Genomic DNA, 22,972 nt, shown 5'->3' on the forward strand with positions numbered 1-22,972 from the left:
AGTTTCAACAGATATATTCCTAGAAGTAGAATCCACAAGTCAAATGTCAGTTCCATATTAAATTTCTTCTATGAAATTCATCTTGATTTGCACAATGGCTGCAACAGCTTACATTCCCAGCAGCAGTGTATTAGGGTTCCCTTTTTTCCACATCCTCACAAGCACTTGTCCTTTGTTGCTTTGCTGGTGGCAGACAGTGGTGGGGTGATACCTAATTGTTGTTTTAATTCACATCTCTGATGATCAGTCAGTTTGAGCATTTTTTCACATGTCTATCAGCTACCATATCCACACTGCAGCCCAGGCAGAGCTGACACTTCAGATGGCTTCAGAAGCAGATGCTATACATATCAGTGTCTGTTTTGTGACATTAACTTTGCACAATGGATTCAGTAGAGGCAGGTTAGATCGAGTTAGAGACTTGAGCAATAAGCTACAGTTGGCTGGAAGGAGACACATGCCAAAAGTCCTGAATGAAGAAACAATGCCTGCCAGCAGGAAGAGCAGGTCCTGAAGAAAGATATGCAAAACCAGCAGCTAAAGGATGCCAGGCAGGGACACTGGAAACAAACTTGCCCCAGACATCACCTCCCTTGAAGGCACTAGAAGACCCTGAGTATAGTTGGTGTGTTCTTGGGCTATCAGCCCCTAAATCCAGTCCTGGAGTTAACTGACAAATAAGAGGACCCAGGCCTTGGAGGGCAGAAACTACATTACCCAGAAGGCCATGCATGGAATGGCAGCAGACTAAGCCAATGGGGGCTCAGAGAAGGCGTTTCCGTTTAGTTATTATCGGTAGCACAGGAGCGGTAGCCTCCAGGTGGGATTTTCTGTTCTCAGATTTTTGTCTAAGGCGGTCAGGTTTTCCAAGACTAAGCTCCTGTGGAGAAGGTGGTGAGTGGTGTCCCCGCCTCACAGCCCATGGCGGGAGCCTCCCGTGGTGCTCACCACTCACACGTGGGGTTGGAGCTCGGACCCATTTCAGGGCCGGGACAGGCCCCGCCATTCCTGCCGCGGCTTCCGCTCCCGCCGCTCCCGTCCCGCGCGGCCCACAGAGCGCGATGGCGGCGCCCGCGCTGAGGGGCTTCGCTGAGGTGAGTTCCTGTCCCCCAGGCCCTCCGCCTCCTCACCCCGCACCCCACAGCCCGGTGCGGGCCTGTCCCTCCTGCAGCTCCGTCCGCGGGGAGGACCGTGAGGAAGGCGGAGGGGAGGGAGGAGCGCGGTGGCTTCTGAGGACACAGCCAGTGCGGGGCGGAGAGGACAGGGGTGACCGGCCTCTGAGGTTCCCCTGAAGGTGTGGCTGTGAGGATTGGTGAGCAGATCAGAGGCTGCAGGGAGGCCGTCACAGCCTTATTGGGGCTTTCCCGGCTGTGGGGTCTCGCAGGGGCCGGGGATGGTCTTGGGTGCCCCGGTAGACAAGCTCCCTGTGGATGCATGTGCCAAGTTCACGGGGAGTCCAGAGAAATCCAGTGTCATTGGAGCAGGAAGGGGTCAGAGCTCAAGGAGTGAACCTGGGGTCTGAACATGGGAAGAGGTTAAAGGTTACCCAGTGGTGTGCACATCTGGAGGAAGTGTGAGCTAATGGTCCCCGGGACCTGGTGTGCAGACTTTAAGGCTAAACGTAAACCCATACTTGGATTTATCTTGGAGGCATGGTCTGGGAGACTGCAGTGGAATTGGTTGGCAGGAAGGCTGGGGCCCCAGAGCTTAAATGGCATTGCTCTCTCCCCTCCCCTCCCCCAATCCTTCCCACCCAACCCAGCTGCTCTGCTGAGGGCGATCCCAGTGGATCCCAGTGAGTGATGGGACTGTGATGACAGAACAGCCTGCACTGGCATTAGGGCCTGGTGTCCTCACTAACCGGGTACCCTGGAGGAGGTTGGAGGGTTGGGGGATGTGTGTCATGAGTACAATTACTGGTTCTCAGAAGGTCAGCTTTGGTTTTAATTGTCTCTATTCTAACAGGTTGGAGTGACCTTTGAGGACATTGCCCTGTACTTCGCCAGGGAGGAATGGAGCCTCCTTGATGAGGGTCAGAGACAGCTGTACCTGACTGTGATGCTGGAGAACTTTGAACTTGTATCTTCCTTGGGTAAGAAAGACCCCACTGTCACCAGTGAGCTGGACTTGGCTTTGCCATTTCCTAGGCCCCACCTTCCAGGGTGTGCTGTGTCCTCCCATGTAGACTTTGGTTTTGCTAGATTCCTCCAGTTTTTTTTGTTTGTTTGTTTGTTGTTTTTTGGGGGGGTGATTGCTGTCCTGGCGAGGTTTTTGTCTGTTTTTGCTGCTCCCTTCTGTTCCTGAATCCCAATTCTCCCCGCTGGACTAAGTTCACAGGGAAGGACTTGTGGTTGGTAGTGTTGCATGAAACCTGAGAGATTCTACCTTAATTAGTGTGGAAAGCATTTTCTCTATTCTTGTTGGTCTTTTGTACACAGTTTTTGAAGAATTGTTTCTTTATCCTTATCCTGTTTAACAACTGTATTTTTTGTTTAAACATTGTTTTGACTACCTTGTATATTTTAAATATTAAATGCTTATGATCTACAGGAATACATATTGTTGCATGTGCTTAATTTTGCTTTGCAGATATTGCTCCCTCACCCCTCCTTTTCAACAAAGTCCATGTTTTTGAAAACGCTGCCGTCAGCAGGTCTAGTTCCACCATGTTTCTAGGAAGCTCAGATGCTTGTTACTAGTGAATACTAGAGTAATGCATTTGTCATAAAGTTATATCAAGTTTGCTTTTGAGACAATCATTGCATTGTAAAGCAGCCTCTGCCTGGAGCCACCTACCAGGATCTAAAGAGAGATCTGCAGATTCCCCTCTTTGTATCTGGTTTGGAAGTGCCCTGATGAGGCCTAGCTTTGAAGCAAGGAAGGCTAGTACTGGTGCCCAGTCTTGGGATATATATATATATATATATATATATATATATATATATAATTGATTTTTTTTACAGAGAGGAGGAGGGAGGGATAGAGAGTTAGAAACATCAATGAGAAACATCGATCAGCTACCTCTTGCACACCCTCTACTGGGGATGTGCCCACAACCAAGGTACATGCCCTTGACCCAAATTGAACCTGGGACCCTTCTGTCCTCAGGCCGATGCTTTACCCACTGAGCCAAACTGGTTTCGGCCGGTCTTGGGCCTTTTATTGATAGTTTTAGGGCTCCCTGACCCAACTGCAACTTACTTGACAGGTTTTAGCCTGAATGAGGACAGGACATTCATATACAAAAGCTGCCACACACAGCTTGGGTGGGGTTGTAAACTGGATGAGATAAGGTCTCAGAAAATTACCGGGGCGGAGCAAACCTAAATGGTTGTCAGTCAGCTGTGCAACCCCCGCAAGTCCCAGCATAGGTATAAAGACCACTGTGAGCACCTCCATCTGGGAGAAAGCTGCCCCAAGTTCCTGTCCTGATCCCAGTCAGTCCAGTTTCTCCTCATATGTATTGTATCTTCATCAGCTCTTCCCCTATAGCTTCTCCCCCACCAGCTCTCCAGGCCCAGGAGGTCAGAGGAAGCGGAAGCTTATAATTTCAGTTCCTGGTGCTGGCATTATAAGCGGATCTTCCAGGTCTCCTGCAGCCTCTGTGTTCCTGAGCCCCAATCTGCACTGGTTTTTACAGCTCTTAGTTTTTACTTTTTTTTTTTTTTTTTTTTTTTTTTTTTTTAAAGAGAGGAAAGGAGAGGGATAAAGAGTTAGAATCATTCATGAGAGAGAAACAAGGATCAGCTGCCTCCTGTACACTCCCTACTGGGGGATGTGCCTGCAACCAAGGTACATGCCCTTGTCCAGAATCGAACCTGGGACCCTTGAGTCCCCAGTTCGACACTCTATCCACTGGGTCAAACCAGTTAGAGCAAGCCCATAGTTCTTACTTCCACTTATTGGTAGGCACTTCTTTTCCCACCTCGGGGACTCTAGGCTAGGCTTCTGGGGCTTCTAGAAGCTTTTGCTCCTCCAGGTGACCTCTGTAATGACGATCTCCTTCCAATTAGAAAAGTGGCCCAAATGGGCACAGGATCAGCACCTTCTGAACCTCTTTACCTCCTACCAGTCTCATTGTGCTGTCTTCTTTACTTCTGTCGTGGTAAGACTTCCATTCAGCCAGCTTTCTAATGGTTCTTGCTGGTGGTTCTTCTGTATTTAGTTGTAATTTTGATGTGGTTGTGGGAGACAGTGAGTATAGGCCTTTGCCTACACTGCCATATTGGATCTCCTCTCCCGTAACTTTTCTCAATTCTTTATTTTTCTTTTATGTTCACCTGAATAGTGAGAATATTCTTTCCATTGATTTTTTATTTTTCTTAGAGAGAGAAAGGGACAGGTAGGGAGAGGAGAAGCAGAGAGAGAGAAAGAGAGAGAGAGAGAGAGAGAAACATCAACTGGTTGCCTCCCCCATGTGTTCCCTCTAAGAGGGGAGATTGAACCTGTAACCCACGTGCCTGCCCCTTATTTGGAATTGAACCCATGACCTTCCAGTGTACAGGCGGGCACTCTCAGCAGTGAGAGATATGGGCCTGGCCTGTTTGTTTATTCTTTAAATCATTTATTTACTTATTTTTTAAGGATAATTTGTTCATTTCAGAGAGAGAAGGAGAGCAATTGATACATGAATAATTAGGGAGAGTCATTGACCAGCTGCTTCCTTCCTGTGTGCACACACACCTTGGAAATTGGGCTGGCAATCTGTGCATGTCTTCTGACAAAAAATAGAATTTTTATCTCCTAGATAATAGGTTGATGCACATTCACTGAGTTGTACTGGACATCCTTAATTTGTTGATTTTAGAGACAGGTAGGGAGACAGAGAAAGAGAGGGAAACATTGATCTGCTGTTCTGCCCATCCTGGACCACATACTAAATAGCTGGCCAACCTAACCAGGACTTTGAATTTGTTTATTAATTTCAGAAGCTCACATGAGATGTTGACAAATTTATCTATGGAGGTTCATGTCTTCTCCTCACATCAGCATCTCTCATGATGCTTTGTGCTTCATAGTGTCAGGTGGAATGTCTTACCTTTCATTTATTTCATTTATTGTTTTTGTTTTTTTCTTTAGTCTAGCTCAAGCTGTGCCAATTTCTTTATGTTTTAGAAAAGTACCTGTTAGATATTCTTTTTTTTAATTTAATAAATTTTATTGTTCACATTATTACAATTGTATCTCTTTTCCCCCCATGGCTCCCCTCCACCCGATTCCCATCCCACCATCTGCCCTTTCCTCCTCTCCTCTGTCCTCATCCATAGGTGTACGCTTTATGTCCAGTCTCTTCCCACATCTGACATACTCCTTTCCCCTCTGAGAATTGTGAGTCCACTCTTTCTATGCCCCTGATTCTATTTTATTCACCAGTTTATTCTGTTCATCAGATTGTTTATTCACTTGATTTTGATTTATTTTATTTTATTGATTTCAGAGAGGAAGTGAGAGGCAGAGAGAGAAACACCAATGATGAGAATCATTGATCGGCTGCCTTCTGCCCACCCCTTACTGGGGATGGAGCCCACAACCTGTGTATGTGCCCTTGACTAGAATCGAACCCAGGACACTTCAGTCCACAAGCTGATGCTCTATCCACTGAGCCAAACCAGCCAGGGCTCACTTGATTTTTAGATTCACTTGTTGGTAGGTATGTATTTGTTGGTCATAATTTTTATCTTTACCTTTTTCTTCTTCGTCTCTTCTAAAAGAATACCTTTCACCATTTCATTTAATACAGTTTGGTGGTGACAGTTGGCTGTGCCGTGGGATTGCCCTGGAGGGAAGGAGACTGGGGCTCCAGACTGCTCTGAACTCCACCTTCAATCCCACTTCCAACTGAACTGAACCCCAGTTCCGGGCTCATTGGGGAGAGCCTAGACTGTTTGGTAGCAGGCGAAAATTGAGGGCACCTTTCTCTCAGAGGTGCTTGCTGCAAGTACTGAAGGACCCTGGGACTCAGGAGCCGCATAGGGCGGGGCTGAAGAAAGCCAATACTGTAGGCTTGAAACTCCGCCCCATCAGGGAAGCTGGGAAAATGCGACAACGAAATAGATCACAAACGAAAAAAATGGAGGACAAAAAGCGACTGGATATAGAGTTCAAATCTACGCTTATAAGGTTTTACAAGAATTTCCTAGGAAACTTCGATAAGACCTATGATAATATGAAAAGGGATCAACTAGAATTAAAGAATCAACGAGAAATGATAAGGGATCAAAAAGAAAGAATACATTGTCTGAAATAAAAAATATTATACAGAATCCTAAAAATAGAATGGAAGATCGCAAGAATCAAGTCAAAGATTTGGATCATAAAGAGCCAGAAGACACTCCTCCGCAGAAGCAAGAAGACAAGAGAATCCAGAAAATTGAAGATAATGTAAGAAACCTCTGGGACAACTTCAAGTGAACCAACATCAGAATTATGGGGGTCCCAGAAGATGAGAGAAAGCAAGATATGGAAAACATACTGAAAGAAATAGTGACAGAAAACTTCCCCCACCTGGTGAAAGAATAAGACTTACAAGTACAGGAAGCGCACAGAACTCCAAACAATTGGAATCCAAAGAGGACCACACCAAGACAAATCATAATTAAAATTCCAAGAGCAGCCGAAGCTGGTTTGGCTCAGTGGTAGAGCGTCGGTCTGCGGACTGAAAGTTCCTGGGTTCGATTCCGGTCAAGGGCATGTACATTGGTTGCGGGCACATCCCCAGTAGGTGGTGTGCAAGAGGCAGCTGGCCGATATTTCTCTCTCATGGACGTTTCTAGCTATCTCTCTCCCTTCCTCTCTGTTAAAAAAATCAATAAAATATATTTAAAAAAAAAAATTCCAAGAGCAAAAGACAAAGAGAGAATATTAAAAGCAGCAAGAGCAAAGCAGATAGTTACCTATAAAGGAGCACCTATACGATTGTCAGCTGACTTCTAAACAGAAACCATGCAGGCCAGACGGGAATGGCAAGAAATATTCAAGGTGACGAATAGTAAGAACCTACAGCCAAAGATAATCTACCCATCAAAGCGATCACTCAGGATCGAAGGCCAGATAAAAAGCTTCACTAATAAAAAAAAGCTAAAGGAGTTCGTCACCACCAAACAAGAATCATATGAATTGCTGAAGGGGTTCTTTCAGAAGAGAAAGTAAATAAAGATAAAAATATGAACAACAAATAGGTAACTATCAAGTGAATCTAAAAACCAACGAAATTAAAAAAAAAAAATCTGATGAACAATATTAACTGTTGAATATAATAGAATCAGAGGTATGGAAGGGGAGTGAACTGACGTTTCTTGGGGAAAAGGGGAGAGGGGGAAAGGGGAAGACACTGAACATAAACTGTGCTCCTATGGATGAGGACAATGGGGGGTGGGGAAATGGCAGAGGGTGGGATGGGAACCTAGTGGAGGAGAGCAATGGGGGGGGGGGGGCGGGAACATTTGTAATATGAACAATAAAAATTTATTAAAATAAGAGCCGGGACTAGTTTGGCTCAGTCGATAGAGCGTCAGCCTGCAGACTGAGGATCCCAGGTTTGATTCCGGTCAGGGGCATGTACCTTGGTTGCGGGCACAACCCCAATGGAGGGTGTGCAGGAGGCGGCTGGTCGATGTTTCTCTCTCATTGACGTTTCTAACTCTGTCCCTCTCAATTTCTCTCTGTGTAAAATCAATAAAATATATATTTAAAAAAAAAAAAAGGTCCTAAAGAATCCGTTTGTGCAGGAACAATGAGTATAGCCTTCTTCTCTTCTTTGTGTCCCATCCTGAACTTCTCTCTCTCTCTTGCTGAGCATTTCATCATCTACTGACTTTTGGGGCCACATTATATGTAACAGTAATTTCCTCAGAGTACACCTCACATGTCTTAACAATTTGTCTTTGGAATCAGGCCTAGTCATGACAGAAACATTTGTGGTGAAGATACTCTGTTTTCATAAGGTCAACATGTACTTCACCTTCCTTTCCTCTTGTTCAGGTTGCTGCTGTGGAGCAGAGAATGTGGAGGCACCAACAAAACAGAAGGAATCAGTAAGAGTGTCACAGGGAAGGAATCCCAAGGTAGCCTTGTCTTCTCAGAAGAGACATCCCTGTGAGAGTTGTGGGCTCACCTTGGGATACATTTTCCATGTGATGAAGTTTCAGAGAACACAGAACGGACAGATACTGTTGAGGTGTGGGGCATGTGCAGAACAGTTTTCCTTTTGTGTAAAAGGTGACCAACAGCATGTGAGAGAGAAGATTTTCATTACAGATGTAGACACGATCTCACATGCAAACAGTCGCAATTTCAATGAGTCCCAGAATGGTTTCACACGTAGGGAGGTTGGTAAGGGTGTCCTTTTCAAATCAGGACATAGCCACCTAAAGGATACTCTCACCAGGGACAGTGCAAATGCTATCTCAGCACAAGAGATGACTTTTCAAAGGAGAAAAAATGATTACACCAGAGAAGAATGTAGGAAAGACATTGTTTGCACTGACATGTTTATTCAGAAAAGAGGTGTCCATGTTGAAAACCAATGTTTTGTGTGCTCTGAATGTGGGAAATATTTTACAACTAGTTCTCGCCTTCATTATCATCAAAGAATTCATACAGGAGAAAAGCCTTATAAATGCAGTGATTGTGGAAAATCTTTTAACACTAAGGGCCACCTTGATAGACATCAGAGAGTTCACAGTGGAGAAAAGCCTTTTCAATGTAGTGATTGTGAGAAAGCTTTTACCAGTAGCAGTAACCTTCTTAGTCATCAGAGAGTTCATACAGGAGAAAAGCCTTATAAGTGCAGTGAATGTGAGAAATCTTTTACCAGTAACAGAAACCTTGTTTGTCATCAGATGGTTCACACTGCAGAGAAGCCTTATCAATGCAGTGAATGTGGCAAAACTTTTACACAAAGCAGTGGTCTCCATTGTCATCAGAGAGTTCACAGTGGAGAAAAACCTTATCAATGTAGTGAGTGTGAGAAAGCTTTTACCAATAGCAGTCACCTTCGTATTCATCAGAGAATTCACACAGGAGAAAAGCCTTATCAATGCAGTGAATGTGGGAAATCTTTTAACACTAAGGGCCACCTTGGTAGACATCAGAGAGTTCACAGTGGAGAAAAGCCTTTTCAATGTAGTGAGTGTGAGAAAGCTTTTACCAGAAGCTGTAACCTTCGTAGTCATCAGAGAGTTCATACAGGAGAAAAGCCTTATAAATGCCATGAATGTGGGAAATCTTTTACCAGTAACAGTAACCTTCTTTGTCATCAGATGGTTCACACTGGAGAGAAGCCTTATCAATGCAGTGAATGTGGCAAAACTTTTACAGAAAGGAGTAGTCTCCGTTATCATCAGAAAGTTCACAGTGGAGAAAAGCCTTATCAATGTAGTGAGTGTGAGAAAGCTTTTACCAATAGCAGTCACCTTCGTAGTCATCAGAGAGTTCATACAGGAGAAAAGCCTTATAAATGCCATGAATGTGGGAAATATTTTGCAAGCAGCAGTGGTATTCGATATCATCAGAAAGTTCACATTGGAGAAAGTCGTTAAGAGTGCAAGTAATTTCGAAAACCGGTTTGACTCAGTGTATGGAGCGTCACCCTGCGGAGTGAAAGGTCCCGGGTTCGATTCCGGTCAAGGGCCTGTACCTTGGCTGCTGGCACATCCCCAGTGGGGGGTGTGCAAGAGGCAGCTGATTGATGATTCTCTCTCATTGATGTTTCTAACTATCCCTCTCTCTTCCTCTCTGTAAAAAATCAATAAAATATATTTTTTTAAAAAGAAAAGAAAAAAATTTTTTTATGTGGTCTGCAACATTATTTGATGTTAAGGGAAGACTATGGTGCAGAAATTAAATCAGGAGTTTTTGCAAAAGTTACATTCTTTCCCTTAATTTTCCTAGGAATCACTGCACTGCAGTCCTCCTTTGGAAATGGATGCTTTGAGACGCAGAGATAATTGGAAAGGGGTGTTGCTATGAGAAACTCAAGTATGTCTAGGAGCGGTGTCAATTTTTTTCTTGTTTTCAGGAGATTCTAAGACATTTGAAGGGAACCTCCTGCCCAGGTCTTGCAGAGGGCCATGTGCCCAAATGCCTTCAATTCCATGGGTGATGGTCACTGGTTGGAGGAACATTGTAGTGAGGAGAAACCCTTTCACTGCAGAAACACTGACCTAATTGTTTGCATAGACTGCAACCTCTTAGACTGAATCGTCTTCATCTAAACCTGCACCCAGAATTTTTTTTTGATGAAGACTACAGGAGCTGTGTGTACACAGATCTGAAAGACTCAGGAATGTTTATCATCTCTGGAGCTGTCATTTTCATTAATTACCATCAAGTGGATTTGTGGCTTCCTGTATCCTGTGAGATTTTCCCATCATAGCCATTAGTGCTCTGGCAGCAAAACTAAGAGGAAAAGAAAGGGTGTCTTTAGGCATATGACCCAGTAAGCATTCTATTTGATGTTGGGTGAAAGTTCTTTATTGATACATTTACTGTCACTGAGATGAGACTTGCCCAGGGGCCTTATGTATGTGAGTTGAATATAAAGTTGCCAAACCTATTCCAAACTAGGTGAAAGTATATTTCTTTTATCTTGAGCCATAATTTTTACAGTTGTAATGAGTAAATTGCATTTGGTAAGTGTAGTAAGTGTAGTACTTGATCAATATTAACATGTACATGAAGCTGAAACCGTCATGACACTCAATACTGATCATATCTGTGACTATGTAATTGTTTCATGACCTCATTTGATCTGTTTGCTGTTTTTCACAGTTTTCCTACTAACCTTGGACTTGCTTTCCATTTATTAAATAACTTGGCTTTTTCTAAGTATTTTTCAGTGTTAATTATGATTTTATAAATGCTTGGAAATTTGTAAAAGTTGTTTTTAATTCACACCAGAGGATATTTTTCCCATTGATTATTTTGGAGAGTTTGAGAGGGAGAGGAAAAGGCAGAGAGAATTATTGATGTGAAGGAAACACATTGATTGGTTGCCTCCTACATCAGCTGTGACCATGGCCGGGCTGGGAAGGAGTCTTCAATCAAGGTACTTGCCTTTTACTGGAATTAATCCCAGAGGCCTTTCGTCTGCAGGTTGATGCTCTAACCAGATTCAAACCAGCTAGGACTCTTGGATATTCATATCTTTGACTATACCACCCTCATGTCCATTTTAATAACTATTTGGCTATTGCAAATAAAGCTGGTACAAACATTTCTGTATAATTCTTTTGTACGTTTATTTAATTTTTAAAATATATATTTTATTGATTTGTTACAGAGTGGAAGGGAGAGGGATAGCGAGTTTGAAACATCGATGGGAGAGATACATTGATCAACTGTCTCCTATACATCCCCCACCCCACTGGGGTTGTACAAGCCCTTGAATGGAATTGAACCGGTACCCCTCAATCAATAGGTAGACGCTCTATTCACTGAGCCAAACCCATTAGGACTCTATATAATCCTTTATGTAATATATGTGTTATTTACCTCTGTTAGCTGGACATTCCCCAAGGGCTCCATGACTGCAAGAGGACACAGCCCGGGCTGAGGGATCCTCCTGTTTTCATGAATTTTGTTCAGTAAACCTCTAGTTTATACTAGGAAGACACGGTTCTATTCATAGTAAGGGAGGATGCTTGTGCCTGCCTAGATACAGAATGTGGAGCATATACGAGGCAGCTGGTAAATGATTCTCTCTCAGCATTAATTTTTTTCCCCTCCCTCTCTTTCCGTCTCCTTTGATCTCCAGCTTCACGCTGCAGAAACATTCCCAAACCTGACACTTCTGACTTCCCAAAGCAACGTTGTTGATTTGCTGATGGCAAGCATTCTGACAGTGGTGGGGTGATACCTTACTGTTGCTTTAATTTGCATCCCTCTGATGATCAGTCAGTTTGAGCATCTTTTCACATGTCTCTTGGCCACCTTATCCACACTGCAGCCCAGGTGATGCTGACACTTTGGATGGCTTCAGAAGCACATGCTTTTAGTATCGGGTCTAGTAATAATTAATGTCGTTTTTAAATATTCATTTAAAATCTTGCTTGGTGTTGACTTGTATTGACATAACCTTCAAACACGTGGTATCTACAGAACGTGTGAAGTGCAATTAACAAGTTTTGCTTGAAAAAGATTGTGTTTGGTTTGGTTTTTGTTGCAAAACTAGGGCTAAGAAGATGGCGGATGAAGAGCATATTCAGCACTGCATGCTTTACGAGTTCCAATTAGGAAGAAAAGCAAGTAAGGCTGCATAAAACATCTGTAGTGCTCTTGGTCAAGATGCAGTTAGCGCCAGAAAATGCCAGCGTTGGCTTGAGAAATTTCGCGAGGGAAATTTTTCGTTAGATGACAAGAGTGGTTGAGGCCATGTGTCCAATTTTGATCAAGAAGCTCTTCAAGCTCTTTTGGTGCAAAATCCTCAAATTACCCAACAAGAGCTTGCGACAACTTTAAATTGTTCACAAAAAACAATTTCCAATCAATTGCGTGTACTTGGCAAAGTCCAAAAGTTTGGAAAATGGGTTCCTCATGAGCTGACCGACAACTGTAATCAAAGAGTCACAATTTGCAGTTCGCTCCTCTCTCGTCAAAACCGTTTGCCGTTTTTAGAGCAAATTGTTACCGGAGGTGAAAAATGGGTTCCGTATGTTAATTTGAAAAGGCGGCCTCAATGTTTGGACAAAAATGAGGCTCCGCAGCCCACGCCAAAACCTGACTTGCATGCGAAAAAAGTGATGTGTGTTTGGTGGAATTTTAAAGGAATTCTTCATTATGAACTTTTACCATCTAACCAAACCATTACAAGTGCAGTGTATAGTGCCCAATTGGAAAGGTTAGCCCAAGCTTTAAGAGAAAAAGAACCCGCGCTGATTAATCGGAAGGGTGTAATTCTTCACGATAACGCACGACCGCATACTGCAAGAATCACTGCTGAAAAACTGTGCCAGTTGGAATGGGAAGTTCTCCCTCAACCTGCATATTCTCATGATATTGCCCCTTCCGATTACCATTTGTTTTGTTCTTTGCAAAACTTTCTTCTTGGAAAAAAATTTAATAATGAAGAATGCCTCAAAAATGCATTGACCGAATTTTTTGCATCAAAATCACAAGAATTTTACAACAGAGGGATTAAAATGCTTCCTGAGCATTGGGCACAAGTAGTAGAAAACAACGGCAACTATATTGTTGATTAAATTTTGTTGAATTGTTTAAATAAATTGGATTTTAAAAAGTATTAGAAAACGACATTAATTATTACTAGACCTAATATGAGTGTCTGTGACATTAACTTTGTACAATGGATTCAGTTGAGGCAGGTTAGAACTAGTTAGAGACTTGAGCAGCCCCTGCAAGCTATAGTTGGCCTAAAGGCACCTCATGGCCAAAGTCCTGAATGAAGAAACATTGCCTGTCATTTAGGAAGAGCAGGTCCTGAAGAAAGATATGCAAAACCTGCAGCTAAAGGAAGCCAGGCAAGGTCACCGGAAACATACTTGCTCCAGACATCACATCCCCTGAAGGGGCTAGGTGACCTTGAGAATACTTGTCTTCTTGGGCTATTTGCCCCTTAAAGCTGTGCTTGTGCCTACTAAGCAACACCTGACCCTGGCCTTGGAGGGAAGAAACTACATTACCCACAAGGCCACGCATGGAACGCCACCAGGCTCAGCCAATTGGGGCTCAAATAAGGTATTTCCTTTTGGCCCCTTCTCTGGGGCGTGACTGGTCCAGAACTGGGGTTCAGCGCAGTCCAGAGCTTTTATCTCCTCACTTGAGAACAGCAGCCAGGCCCTCAGAGGCCCCATCCTCTCTGCACATGTGTGTCTGTACCTCAGGCTTTTACAGCTCCTCTGATTTTCCTTGTGGTTTTCTCTTTCCTTCTAGTTGTAGAATTTCTTTTCTTTTTTTTAAATATATATTATTGATTTTTATACGAAGAGGAAGGGAGAGAGAGTTAGAAACATCGATGAGAGAGAGTCTTTGTTCAGCTGCCTCTTGCACACACACCCACTGGGGATATGCCTGCAACCAAGGTACATTCCCTTGACGGGAATCAAACCCGGGACCTTTCAGTCCCCAGGCCGACGTTCTATCCATTGAGCCAAATCGGTTTCGGCATTTTTTACTTTTTTATTGCTCCATTGTATTCCCTAGTATAAATGCACCATAGCTTTGTATCCATTCATCTATTGAAGGGGACCTGGGCCGTTTCCAGACCTTTGCTATTGTAAATTGTGGTGCTATGTACATAGGGGTGCATACATTCAATCTGAATGTTTCAGGTTTCTGCGGGTATATTCCAAGAAGTAGAATCAAGGAGTCAAATATCAGTTCCATATTAAATTTCTTTTATGAAAGTTCATACTGATTTGCACAATGGCTGCTCCACTTTTCATTCCCAGACGCTGTGTACTCTGGTATCCTATTTTTCCATATCTTCCCGAGCACTTGTGGTTTTTTTTGTGTGTTTTTTTTAATTAAATTTTTTTTTATTACCCAGCACTTGTTTTTTTGTTGTTGATGGCAGCCATTCTAACAGTGGGGGGTTATTTGTGATTGGTGCTCTAACTGGCATCTTTCTGGTTCACTTTGAGCATTTAAAAAAATTTTTTTTATACTTTGTGTTTTTAAATATATATATATTTTTTATTGATTTTTTACAGTGATGAAGAGAGAGAAACATCAATGAGAGAGAATAATCGATCAGCTGCTTCTTGCACACCCCCCTACTGGGGATGTGCCCACAACCAAAGTACATGCCCTTGATTGGAATCAAACCTGGGACCTTTCAGTCCCCAGGCCCATGCTCTATCCACTGAGCCAATCCATTTTTGGCTACTTTGAGCATTTTTCACATGTCTCTTAGCCATCTTATCCACACTGCAGCCCAGGCAGAGCTGACACTTTGGATGGCATCAGAAGCAGGTGCTCTTAAGGACGTGAGTCTATTTGACATGAACTTTGTATAATGGATGCAGTGGAGGCAGGTTAAATCAAGATAGAGACTTGAACAACCTGTGCAAGCTACAGTTGGCCTGAGGCAGTGACTTGCCAAAATTTCTGATTGAAGAAACAATGCCTGCCCTTCAAAAAGAGCAGGTACTGAAAAAGATATGCATGTCCACCCACGCATGTGCAGGAGAAACAAACTTGTCCCAGACATCACCTCCCCTGAGTATACTTGGTGTGTTCTTGGGCTATAAGCCCCTTAGTCCAGTCCTTGAGTCAACTGAGAAACACCTGACCCAGGCGTTGGAGCGGGGAAACTACATTACCCACAAGGCCACGCATGGAACGCCACCAGGCTCAGCCAATTGGGGCTCAGATGACGCATTTCCGTTTGGCCGTTTCTATGGGGCGGGACCAAGTCGTCCTGGCGGTTTTCCTCTTTTGAGGCGTTATCTCAGGAGTGGAGACCAGTGTTCCCGCCGCACAGCCCATGGACGGAGTCTCCCGTGGTGCTCAGCGCTCACACGTGGGGTTGGAGCTCGGAGTCACCGCCCGTCCTGCCGCGGCTTCGTCTCCCGCCGCTTCCGCCCCGCGCGACCCACAGAGCGCGATGGCGCCCGCGCTGAGGGGCTTCGCTGAGGTGAGTTCCTGTCCCCCAGGCCTCACCGCCTCCTCACCCCGCACCCCACAGCCCGGTGCGGGCCTGTCCCTCCTGCAGCTCCGTCCGCGGGGAGGACCGTGAGGAAGGCGGAGGGGAGGGAGGAGCGCGGTGGCTTCTGAGGACACAGCCAGTGCGGGGCGGAGAGGACAGGGGTGACCGGCCTCTGAGGTTCCCCTGAGGGTGTGGCTGTGAGGATTGGCGGGCAGATCAGAGGCTCCAGGGAGGCCGTCACAGCCTCATGGGGGCTTTCCCGGCTGTGGGGTCCCTCAGGGGCCTGGGGTGGTCCTGGGTCCCGTGGTAGACAGGCTTCTCCACGTGCCATGTGCCAAGTTCATCGGTGAGATCAGAGAGATCCAGTGGCTTTGGAGTAGGTCGGGGCAGAGCTGAGGGAGTGAACCTGGGTCTGAAGATGGAAAGCGGTTGTTAACATAAAACACACACAAAAAGACATTGAAACCACGCCTAAAGAATTTTTTTTTGTGGGTTTTTTTTTTTTTTTTGAGCCAAACTGTGGACATCTACCTCAATGAATTGAAATAAGGCTCCCCAGAATGACGTGTTGCATTTGTTTTTATATATTGCAATCAAAGGAGGGACATAGGTGGATTACATGAATTGCATTGGTGATGAATTAAGGAGGTGGGATAAAGTAAAGTGGTGGAAAACCCCTGGGATTGGATAAAAAAGTAAAATGTTAGGACAGGTACTTAGGTGGCAAGACAATTCATATGGTAATGAAGGCATTTCTGGTATTTGTTCTTTAGCAGACCACATTGGGTTCTGCCCTGGGGGCTCCAGAAAAGGGAAGTTGTACCCAGATTTTTCGAGGTTATGTTATCACACATGCAAAAACACGTGTAGGCTCAGTTAAGGAAAAGCTTCACCTTGTCTGTGAAGATACCAGCCTAGGATGTAACTGCCCACCATCACTGCGTTCAGTAAAAGTTTAATTTCAGACCATCCTGTGGTTCCTTTAGGACTCTGTGTTTGCCAGATTGCCATGCAGGCATCCCCTGAGTTTGTCAGGTCAGCATATGGCCCCCTTGGTTCAAGAGTTTGATGAATTAAGGAGGTGGGACAAAGCAAAGTGGTGGGAAACCCCTGGGGTTGAATAAAAAGCAAAATGGTGGACAGGTACTTAGGTAGGTTCAGGAACAATTGACATGGTAATGAAGGCATTTGTGGTATTTGTCCTATAGTACTCCACATTGGGTTGTGTCCCAGGGGTTCCAGGAAAAGGGAAGTTTCAAGTTACCCAGACTTTTCAAGGGTATGTTATCTTAGATGCAAAAACACAGATAGGCTCAGTTAAGGAAAAGCTTCACCTTGTAATTGAAGATACCAGCCTAGGATGTAACTGCCCACCTTCTCTGCCTTTTGTTAAAATTTAATTTCAGACCATCCTGTGGTTCCTCTAAGTCTCTGAGTTTCCAAGACTGCCCTGCAGGCCTCCCCTGAGCTTGTCAGGTCAGCATGTGGGCCCTTTTGTCCACAAGGTTAAAGATTACCCAGTGGTGTGCTTCTGGAGGAAGTGTGAGGTGTTTGTTTCCTGGACCTGGTGTAGGGACTTAAATGTGAAGCAGAAATCCATATTTGGCTTTGTCTTGAAAGCATGGTCTGGGAGACTGCAGTGAGATTGCTTGGCTGGAAGGCTGGGGCCCTGCAGGCCTTGCCCAGAGCTTAAATGGCATTGCTCTCTATCCTCCCCTCCCTCAATCCTTCAATCCCCCAACCCAACTGCTCTGCTGAGTACAATCCCAGTGAGTAATGGGACTGTGATGAGAGAGCAGCCTGCACTGGCATTAGAGCCTGGTGTCCACACTAACTGGGTACACTGGAGGAGGTTGAGGGTGGGGAATGATTGTCAGGAGAATTACTGTTTCTCAGAGAGATAGCACTGGTGTCAATTGTCTCCATTTTGACAGGTTGGTCTGACCTTTGAGGACATTGCCCTGTACTTCTCCAGGAAAGAATGGCGCCTCCTTGATGAGGATCAGAGACAGCTATACCTGAATGTGATGCTGGAGAACTTTGAACTTGTATCCTCGCTGGGTAAGATCCTCACTCTCACCAGTGACCTGGACTTGGCTTTGTGATTTCCCAGGCCCCATCCCCCAGGGTGTGCTGTGTCCTCTCATGTAGACTGTGGAACTGCTCGATTTTCCAGTTTCCTGGGTAATTGGTGTCTTGGGGAGGGTTGGTCTTATCCATTGCTACTTTCTATTGCTGAAGCCCCAATTCTCCCTGCTGTACCACGTCCACAGGGAAGTACTTGAGGTTGATAGTGTTGTATGAAGCATGAGGGATTCTACTTTTTTTCTGTGAGGAAAGCATTTTCTATATTCCTGTTGGTCATTTGTACCTACTTTTTTTGAAGAAGTGTTTCTACATCCTTATCCTGGTTAATAACTATTTTTTTGTGAAACTTTTTTTTTTTAATATATTTTATTGATTTTACACAGAGAGGAATTGAGAGGGACAGAGAGTTAGAGACATCTATGAGAGAGAAACATCGATCAGCTGCCTCTTGCACACCCCCCACTGGGGATGTGCCCGCAACCAAGGTACATGCCCTTATCCGGAATCGAACCTGGGACCTTTCAGTCCTCAGGCCGATGCTCTATCCACTGAGCCAAACCAGTACCGGCTGTGAAACATTTTTTTACGACCTTGTGTATTTTATATATTAAATGCTTATAACATACAGCAACACATATTGTTGCATGTACGTAATTGTGCCTCTCAGATATTGCTCCCCCACACCTGCTTTTCTACAAAGACCATCTATTTGCAACCTTGGGTTCTGCAGGTTTAGTAACAGCATGTTTGAATCATTGACCCTTTGGTACACTGGACGATGCTCAAGTCAACTACGCCATACTTGCCAAGGCATTCTGTGGTTTGTAAACACAAAATTTTCCAATATTTTTTGAAGAAGAGGCTACTTGGATCATTGATAGCAAAATTACAGTGGTTTGTGGAGGGATCTCTGAACCTTTTTTTTTTCCTTTAGGTATGTTAAATTTCTTTGCTTAACCAGTTTTTTTAAATTTTTTTCATTTTACATGCCTTCTAAACAATTCTTTTTTATTTGTGTTCTGTAATACTGTTCGTTTTCAAGGTACTCTTATTCTCATTTCCTGTGGTATGCTTTGGTCATGATGGCTATGTACTTGCACTGGAATGAGGGGAAATGCTCATATCTCTGATCCTGCTATCTTGCTGATGTCACTCACATAGGTTTTTTTTTCATATAGTTTATTGATTTTTTACAGAGAGGAAGGGAGAGGGACAGAGAACTAGATACATGGACCAGCTGCCTCCTGCACACCCCCTAATGGGAATATGCCCGCAACCAAGACATATACCCTTGACTGTAATTGAACCTGGGACCCCTCAGTCCACAGGCCAACACTCTATCCACTGAGCCAAACCGGTTTCGGCAGGTCTTTTGTCTGTGATCTCATTTGTCCTTTGTTGGTCTGCCATAATTTTGACCATGCAACTGTTCTGTTTCTCTTTGAAGATTTGCATCATTTATCCCATGCAGTGGCTCAATTGGGTTTCAGGGGAAGAATCATTTGTGCATCACAGAAGAAGTATGACTTTATGAATGGCACAGTGGTCTAACCGGCAGTCTTGCCTTGGTGAAGGGTCACTGGCTGGCCTTTGTTATATTCATAGCTAGAAATCCAGTGTTTTCTTACAGTTTCCCAATTATGGCTCTTTGTGCTTATTGATACTTTACCAACTACTCAGCTTTAATAGCGATTATAATCTACTGAGATTCCTTATAACCTCAACTTTGGGCTTTGTACCTCTGCCTCTTATACAAAACTCTCTTTACTACAAACCAAAAATGGTCCATGCTTGCAGCACGTTTGGAGTACACATATTAAATTGATGTTGAACATCGTGTGTTCTAATACAATTAATTTATATGGCTTTGAGCAGCTACAAGATTTTCTACACGGACTCATATGGTCAGCATGTAAGATCCTAAAGGAATCCGTTTGTGCAGGAACAATTAGTAGAACGTTCTTCTCTTCTTTGTGTCCCATCCTGAACTTCTCTCTCTTTCTTGGTGTGCATTTCATCATCTACTGACTTTTGGGGCCGCATTATATGTAACAGCAATTTCCTCAGCGTACACCTCACATGTCTTAACAATTTGTCTTTGGAATCAGGCCTACTCATGACAGAAACATTTGTGGTGAAGATACTTTGTTTTCATAAGGTCAACATATACTTCAACTTCCTTTCCTCTTGTTCAGGTTGCTGCTGTGGAGCAGAGAATGTGGAGGCACCAACAAAACAGAAGGAATCAGTAAGAGTGTCACAGGGAAGGAATCCCAAGGTAGCCTTGTCTTCTCAGAAGAGACATCCCTGTGAGAGTTGTGGGCTCACCTTGGGAAACATTTTCCATGTGATGAAGCTTCAGAGAACACAGAACGGACAAATACTGTTGAGGTGTGGGGCATGTGCAGAACAGTTTTCCTTTTGTGTAAAAGGTGACCAACAGCATGTGAGAGAGAAGATTTTCATTACAGATGTGGACACGATCTCACATGCAAACAGTCGCAATTTCAATGTGTCCCAGAATCGTTTCACACGTGGGGAGGTTGGTAAGGGTGTCCTTTTCAAATCAGGACATAGCCACCTAAAGGATACTCTCACCAGGGACAGTGCAAATGCTATCTCAGCACAAGAGATGACTTTTCAAAGGAGAAAAAATGATTACACCAGAGAAGAATGTGGGAAAGACAATATTTGCACTGACATGTTTATTCAGGAAAGAGGTGTCCATGTTGAAAACCAATCTTTTGAGTGCTCTGAATGTGGGAAATATTTTACAACTAGTTCTCGCCTTCATTATCATCAAAGAATTCATACAGGAGAAAAGCCTTATAAATGCAGTAATTGTGGAAAATCTTTCAACACTAAGGGCCACCTTGGTAGACATCAGAGAGTTCACAGTGGAGAAAAGCCTTTTCAATGTAGTGATTGTGAGAAAGCTTTTACCAGTAGCAGTAACCTTCTTAGTCATCAGAGAGTTCATACAGGAGAAAAGCCTTATAAGTGCAGTGAATGTGAGAAATCTTTTACCAGTAACAGTAACCTTCTTTGTCATCAGATGGTTCACACTGGGAAGAAGCCTTATCAATGCAGTGAATGTGGCAAAACTTTTACACAAAGCAGTGGTCTCCAATATCATCAGAGAGTTCACAGTGGAGAAAAACCGTATCAATGTAGTGAGTGTGAGAAAGCTTTTACCAATAGCAGTCACCTTCGTATTCATCAAAGAATTCACACAGGAGAAAAGCCTTATCTATGCAGTGAATGTGGGAAATGTTTTACCAGTAGCACTGGGCTTCATTGTCATCAGATGGTTCATACTGGAGAGAAGCCTTATGAATGCAGTGAATGTGGCAAAACTTTTACACAAAGCACTGGTCTCCAATATCATCAGAGAGTTCACAGTGGGGAAAAGCCTTATCAATGTAGTGAGTGTGAGAAAGCTTTTACCAATAGCAGTCACCTTCGTAGGCATCAGAGAGTTCATACAGGAGAAAAGCCTTATAAATGCGATGATTGTGGGAAATGTTTTACAAGTAGCAGTGGTCTTCGATATCATCAGAAAGTTCACATTGGAGAAAGTCGTTAAGAGTGCAAGTAATTTTAAAAACCGGTTTGGCTCAGTGTATGGAGCGTCAGCCTGCGGAGTGAAAGGTCTCGCGTCGATTCCGGTCAAGGGCATGTGCCTTGGCTGCTGGCACATCCCCAGTGGGGGGTGTGCAAGAGGCAGCTGATTGATGATTCTCTCTCATTGATGTTTCTAACTATCCCTCTCCCTTCCTCTCTGTAAAAAATCAATAAAATATATTTTTTTAAAAAGAAAAGAAAAAATTTTTTTATATGGTCTGCAACATTATTTGTCGTTAAGGGAAGACTATGGTGCAAAAATTTAATCAGGAGTTTTTGCAAAAGTTACATTCTTTCCCATAATTTTCTTAAGAATCACTATGCACTGCAGTCCTCCTTTGGAAATGGATGCTTTGAGATGCAGAGATCATTGGAAAAGGGGGAGCTGTGAGAACCTCAAGTATGTCTGGGAGCGGTGTGAATTTTTTTCTTGTTTTCAGGGGGTGCTAAGACTTTTAAGGGAACTTCCTGCCCATGTTTTGCATAGGGCTATGTGCCCTAATGCCCTCAATTCCATGGGTGATGGTCACTGGTTGGAGGACCATTGTAGTGAGGAGAAACCCTTTCACTTCAGAAACACTGACCTAATTGTTGTTTGCCCAGACTGCAACCTCTTAGACTGAATCGTCTTCATCTAAACCTGCACCCAGAAATTTTTTTTGATGAAGACTACAGGAGCTGTGTGTACACAGATCTGAAGCACTGAGGAATGTTTATCATCTCTGGAGCTGTCATTGTCATTAATTACCATCAAGTGGTTTTGTGGCTTCCTATATCCTGTGAGATTTTCCCATCATAGCCATTGGTGCTCTGGCAGCAAAACTAAAAGGAAAAGAAAGGGTGTCTTTAGGCCTATGACCCAGTAAGCATTCTATTTGATGTTGGGTGAAAGTTCTTTATTGATACATTTACTGTCACTGAGATGAGACTTGCCCAGGGGCCTTATGTATGTGAGTTGAATATAAAGTTGCCAAACCTATTCCAAACTAGGTGAAAGTATATTTCTTTTATCTTGAGCCATTATTTTTACAGTAAGTTGCATTTGGTAAGTGTAGTAAGTGTAGTACTTGATCAATATTAACATGTACATGAAGCTGAAACCGTCATGACACTCAATACTGAACATATCTGTGACTATGTAATTGTTTCATGACCTCATTTGATCTGTTTGCTGTTTTTCACAGTTTTCCTACTAACCTTGGACTTGCTTTCCATTTATTAAATAACTTGGCTTTTTCTAAGTATTTTTCAGTGTTAATTATGATTTTATAAATGCTTGGAAATTTGTAAAAGCTATATTAGTAACTCATCTATATATATATATTCTTTTTGTTGTTTTTAATCCACACCAGAGGATATTTTTCCAATTGATTATTTTGGAGAGTTTGAGAGGGAGAGGAAAAGGCAGAGAGAATTATTGATGTGAAGGAAACACTTTGATTGGTTTCCTCCTACATCAGCTGTGACCATGGCCGGGCTGGGAAGGAATCTTCAGTCAAAGTACTTGCCTTTTACTGGAATCGATCCCAGGGGCCTTTGGTCTGCAGGTTGATGCTCTAACCAGAGCCAAATCGCTAACGCTCTGGTGGATATTCATATCTTTGACTATACCACCCTCATGTCCATTTTAATAACTATTTGGCTATTGCTAAT

General features: G+C 43.5%; 2 protein-coding genes and 1 long non-coding RNA gene across 3 annotated transcripts; 2 read left to right on the plus strand and 1 right to left on the minus strand.

Moving 5' to 3' along the window:
- The first annotated feature begins 793 nt into the window (after positions 1-793).
- On the plus strand, positions 794-9,655 carry LOC123651692 (zinc finger protein 660-like). Its single transcript, XM_045575997.1, has 3 exons — positions 794-1,094; positions 1,966-2,092; positions 7,981-9,655. The coding sequence occupies exons 1-3, from the start codon at positions 1,062-1,064 to the stop codon at positions 9,537-9,539; spliced, it is 1,719 nt and encodes a 572-aa protein (XP_045431953.1). The 5' UTR covers positions 794-1,061; the 3' UTR covers positions 9,540-9,655.
- Positions 9,656-10,051: 396 nt separating this feature from the next.
- Positions 10,052-22,017, minus strand: LOC123651707. Its single transcript, XR_006740579.1, has 2 exons — positions 21,904-22,017; positions 10,052-10,163 (listed from the first exon to the last, which is right to left on the minus strand). It is a non-coding gene; the product is annotated as an uncharacterized LOC123651707 (long non-coding RNA).
- Positions 15,161-21,382, plus strand: LOC123651693 (zinc finger protein 211-like). The gene is made up of 3 exons (XM_045575998.1): positions 15,161-15,595; positions 17,542-17,668; positions 19,891-21,382. Exons 1-3 carry the CDS (start codon positions 15,446-15,448, stop codon positions 21,279-21,281), a joined length of 1,668 nt encoding a protein of 555 aa, XP_045431954.1. The 5' UTR covers positions 15,161-15,445; the 3' UTR covers positions 21,282-21,382.
- Positions 22,018-22,972: the final 955 nt, after the last annotated feature.

Source organism: Pipistrellus kuhlii, unplaced genomic scaffold (genome assembly GCF_014108245.1).
Source record: "Pipistrellus kuhlii isolate mPipKuh1 unplaced genomic scaffold, mPipKuh1.p scaffold_m20_p_71, whole genome shotgun sequence".
NCBI classification, from domain to species: domain Eukaryota; kingdom Metazoa; phylum Chordata; class Mammalia; order Chiroptera; family Vespertilionidae; genus Pipistrellus; species Pipistrellus kuhlii.

Coding starts and splice junctions, on each gene's coding strand:
- LOC123651692 (XM_045575997.1), top strand. CDS start 1,062: ATGGCGGCGCCCGCGCTGAGGGGCTTCGCTGAG. Junction 1,095..1,965: donor CGCTGAGGGGCTTCGCTGAG/GTGAGTTCCTGT, acceptor CTATTCTAACAG/GTTGGAGTGACCTTTGAGGA. Junction 2,093..7,980: donor TGAACTTGTATCTTCCTTGG/GTAAGAAAGACC, acceptor CCTCTTGTTCAG/GTTGCTGCTGTGGAGCAGAG.
- LOC123651693 (XM_045575998.1), top strand. CDS start 15,446: ATGGACGGAGTCTCCCGTGGTGCTCAGCGCTCACACGTGGGGTTGGAG. Junction 15,596..17,541: donor CGCTGAGGGGCTTCGCTGAG/GTGAGTTCCTGT, acceptor CCATTTTGACAG/GTTGGTCTGACCTTTGAGGA. Junction 17,669..19,890: donor TGAACTTGTATCCTCGCTGG/GTAAGATCCTCA, acceptor CCTCTTGTTCAG/GTTGCTGCTGTGGAGCAGAG.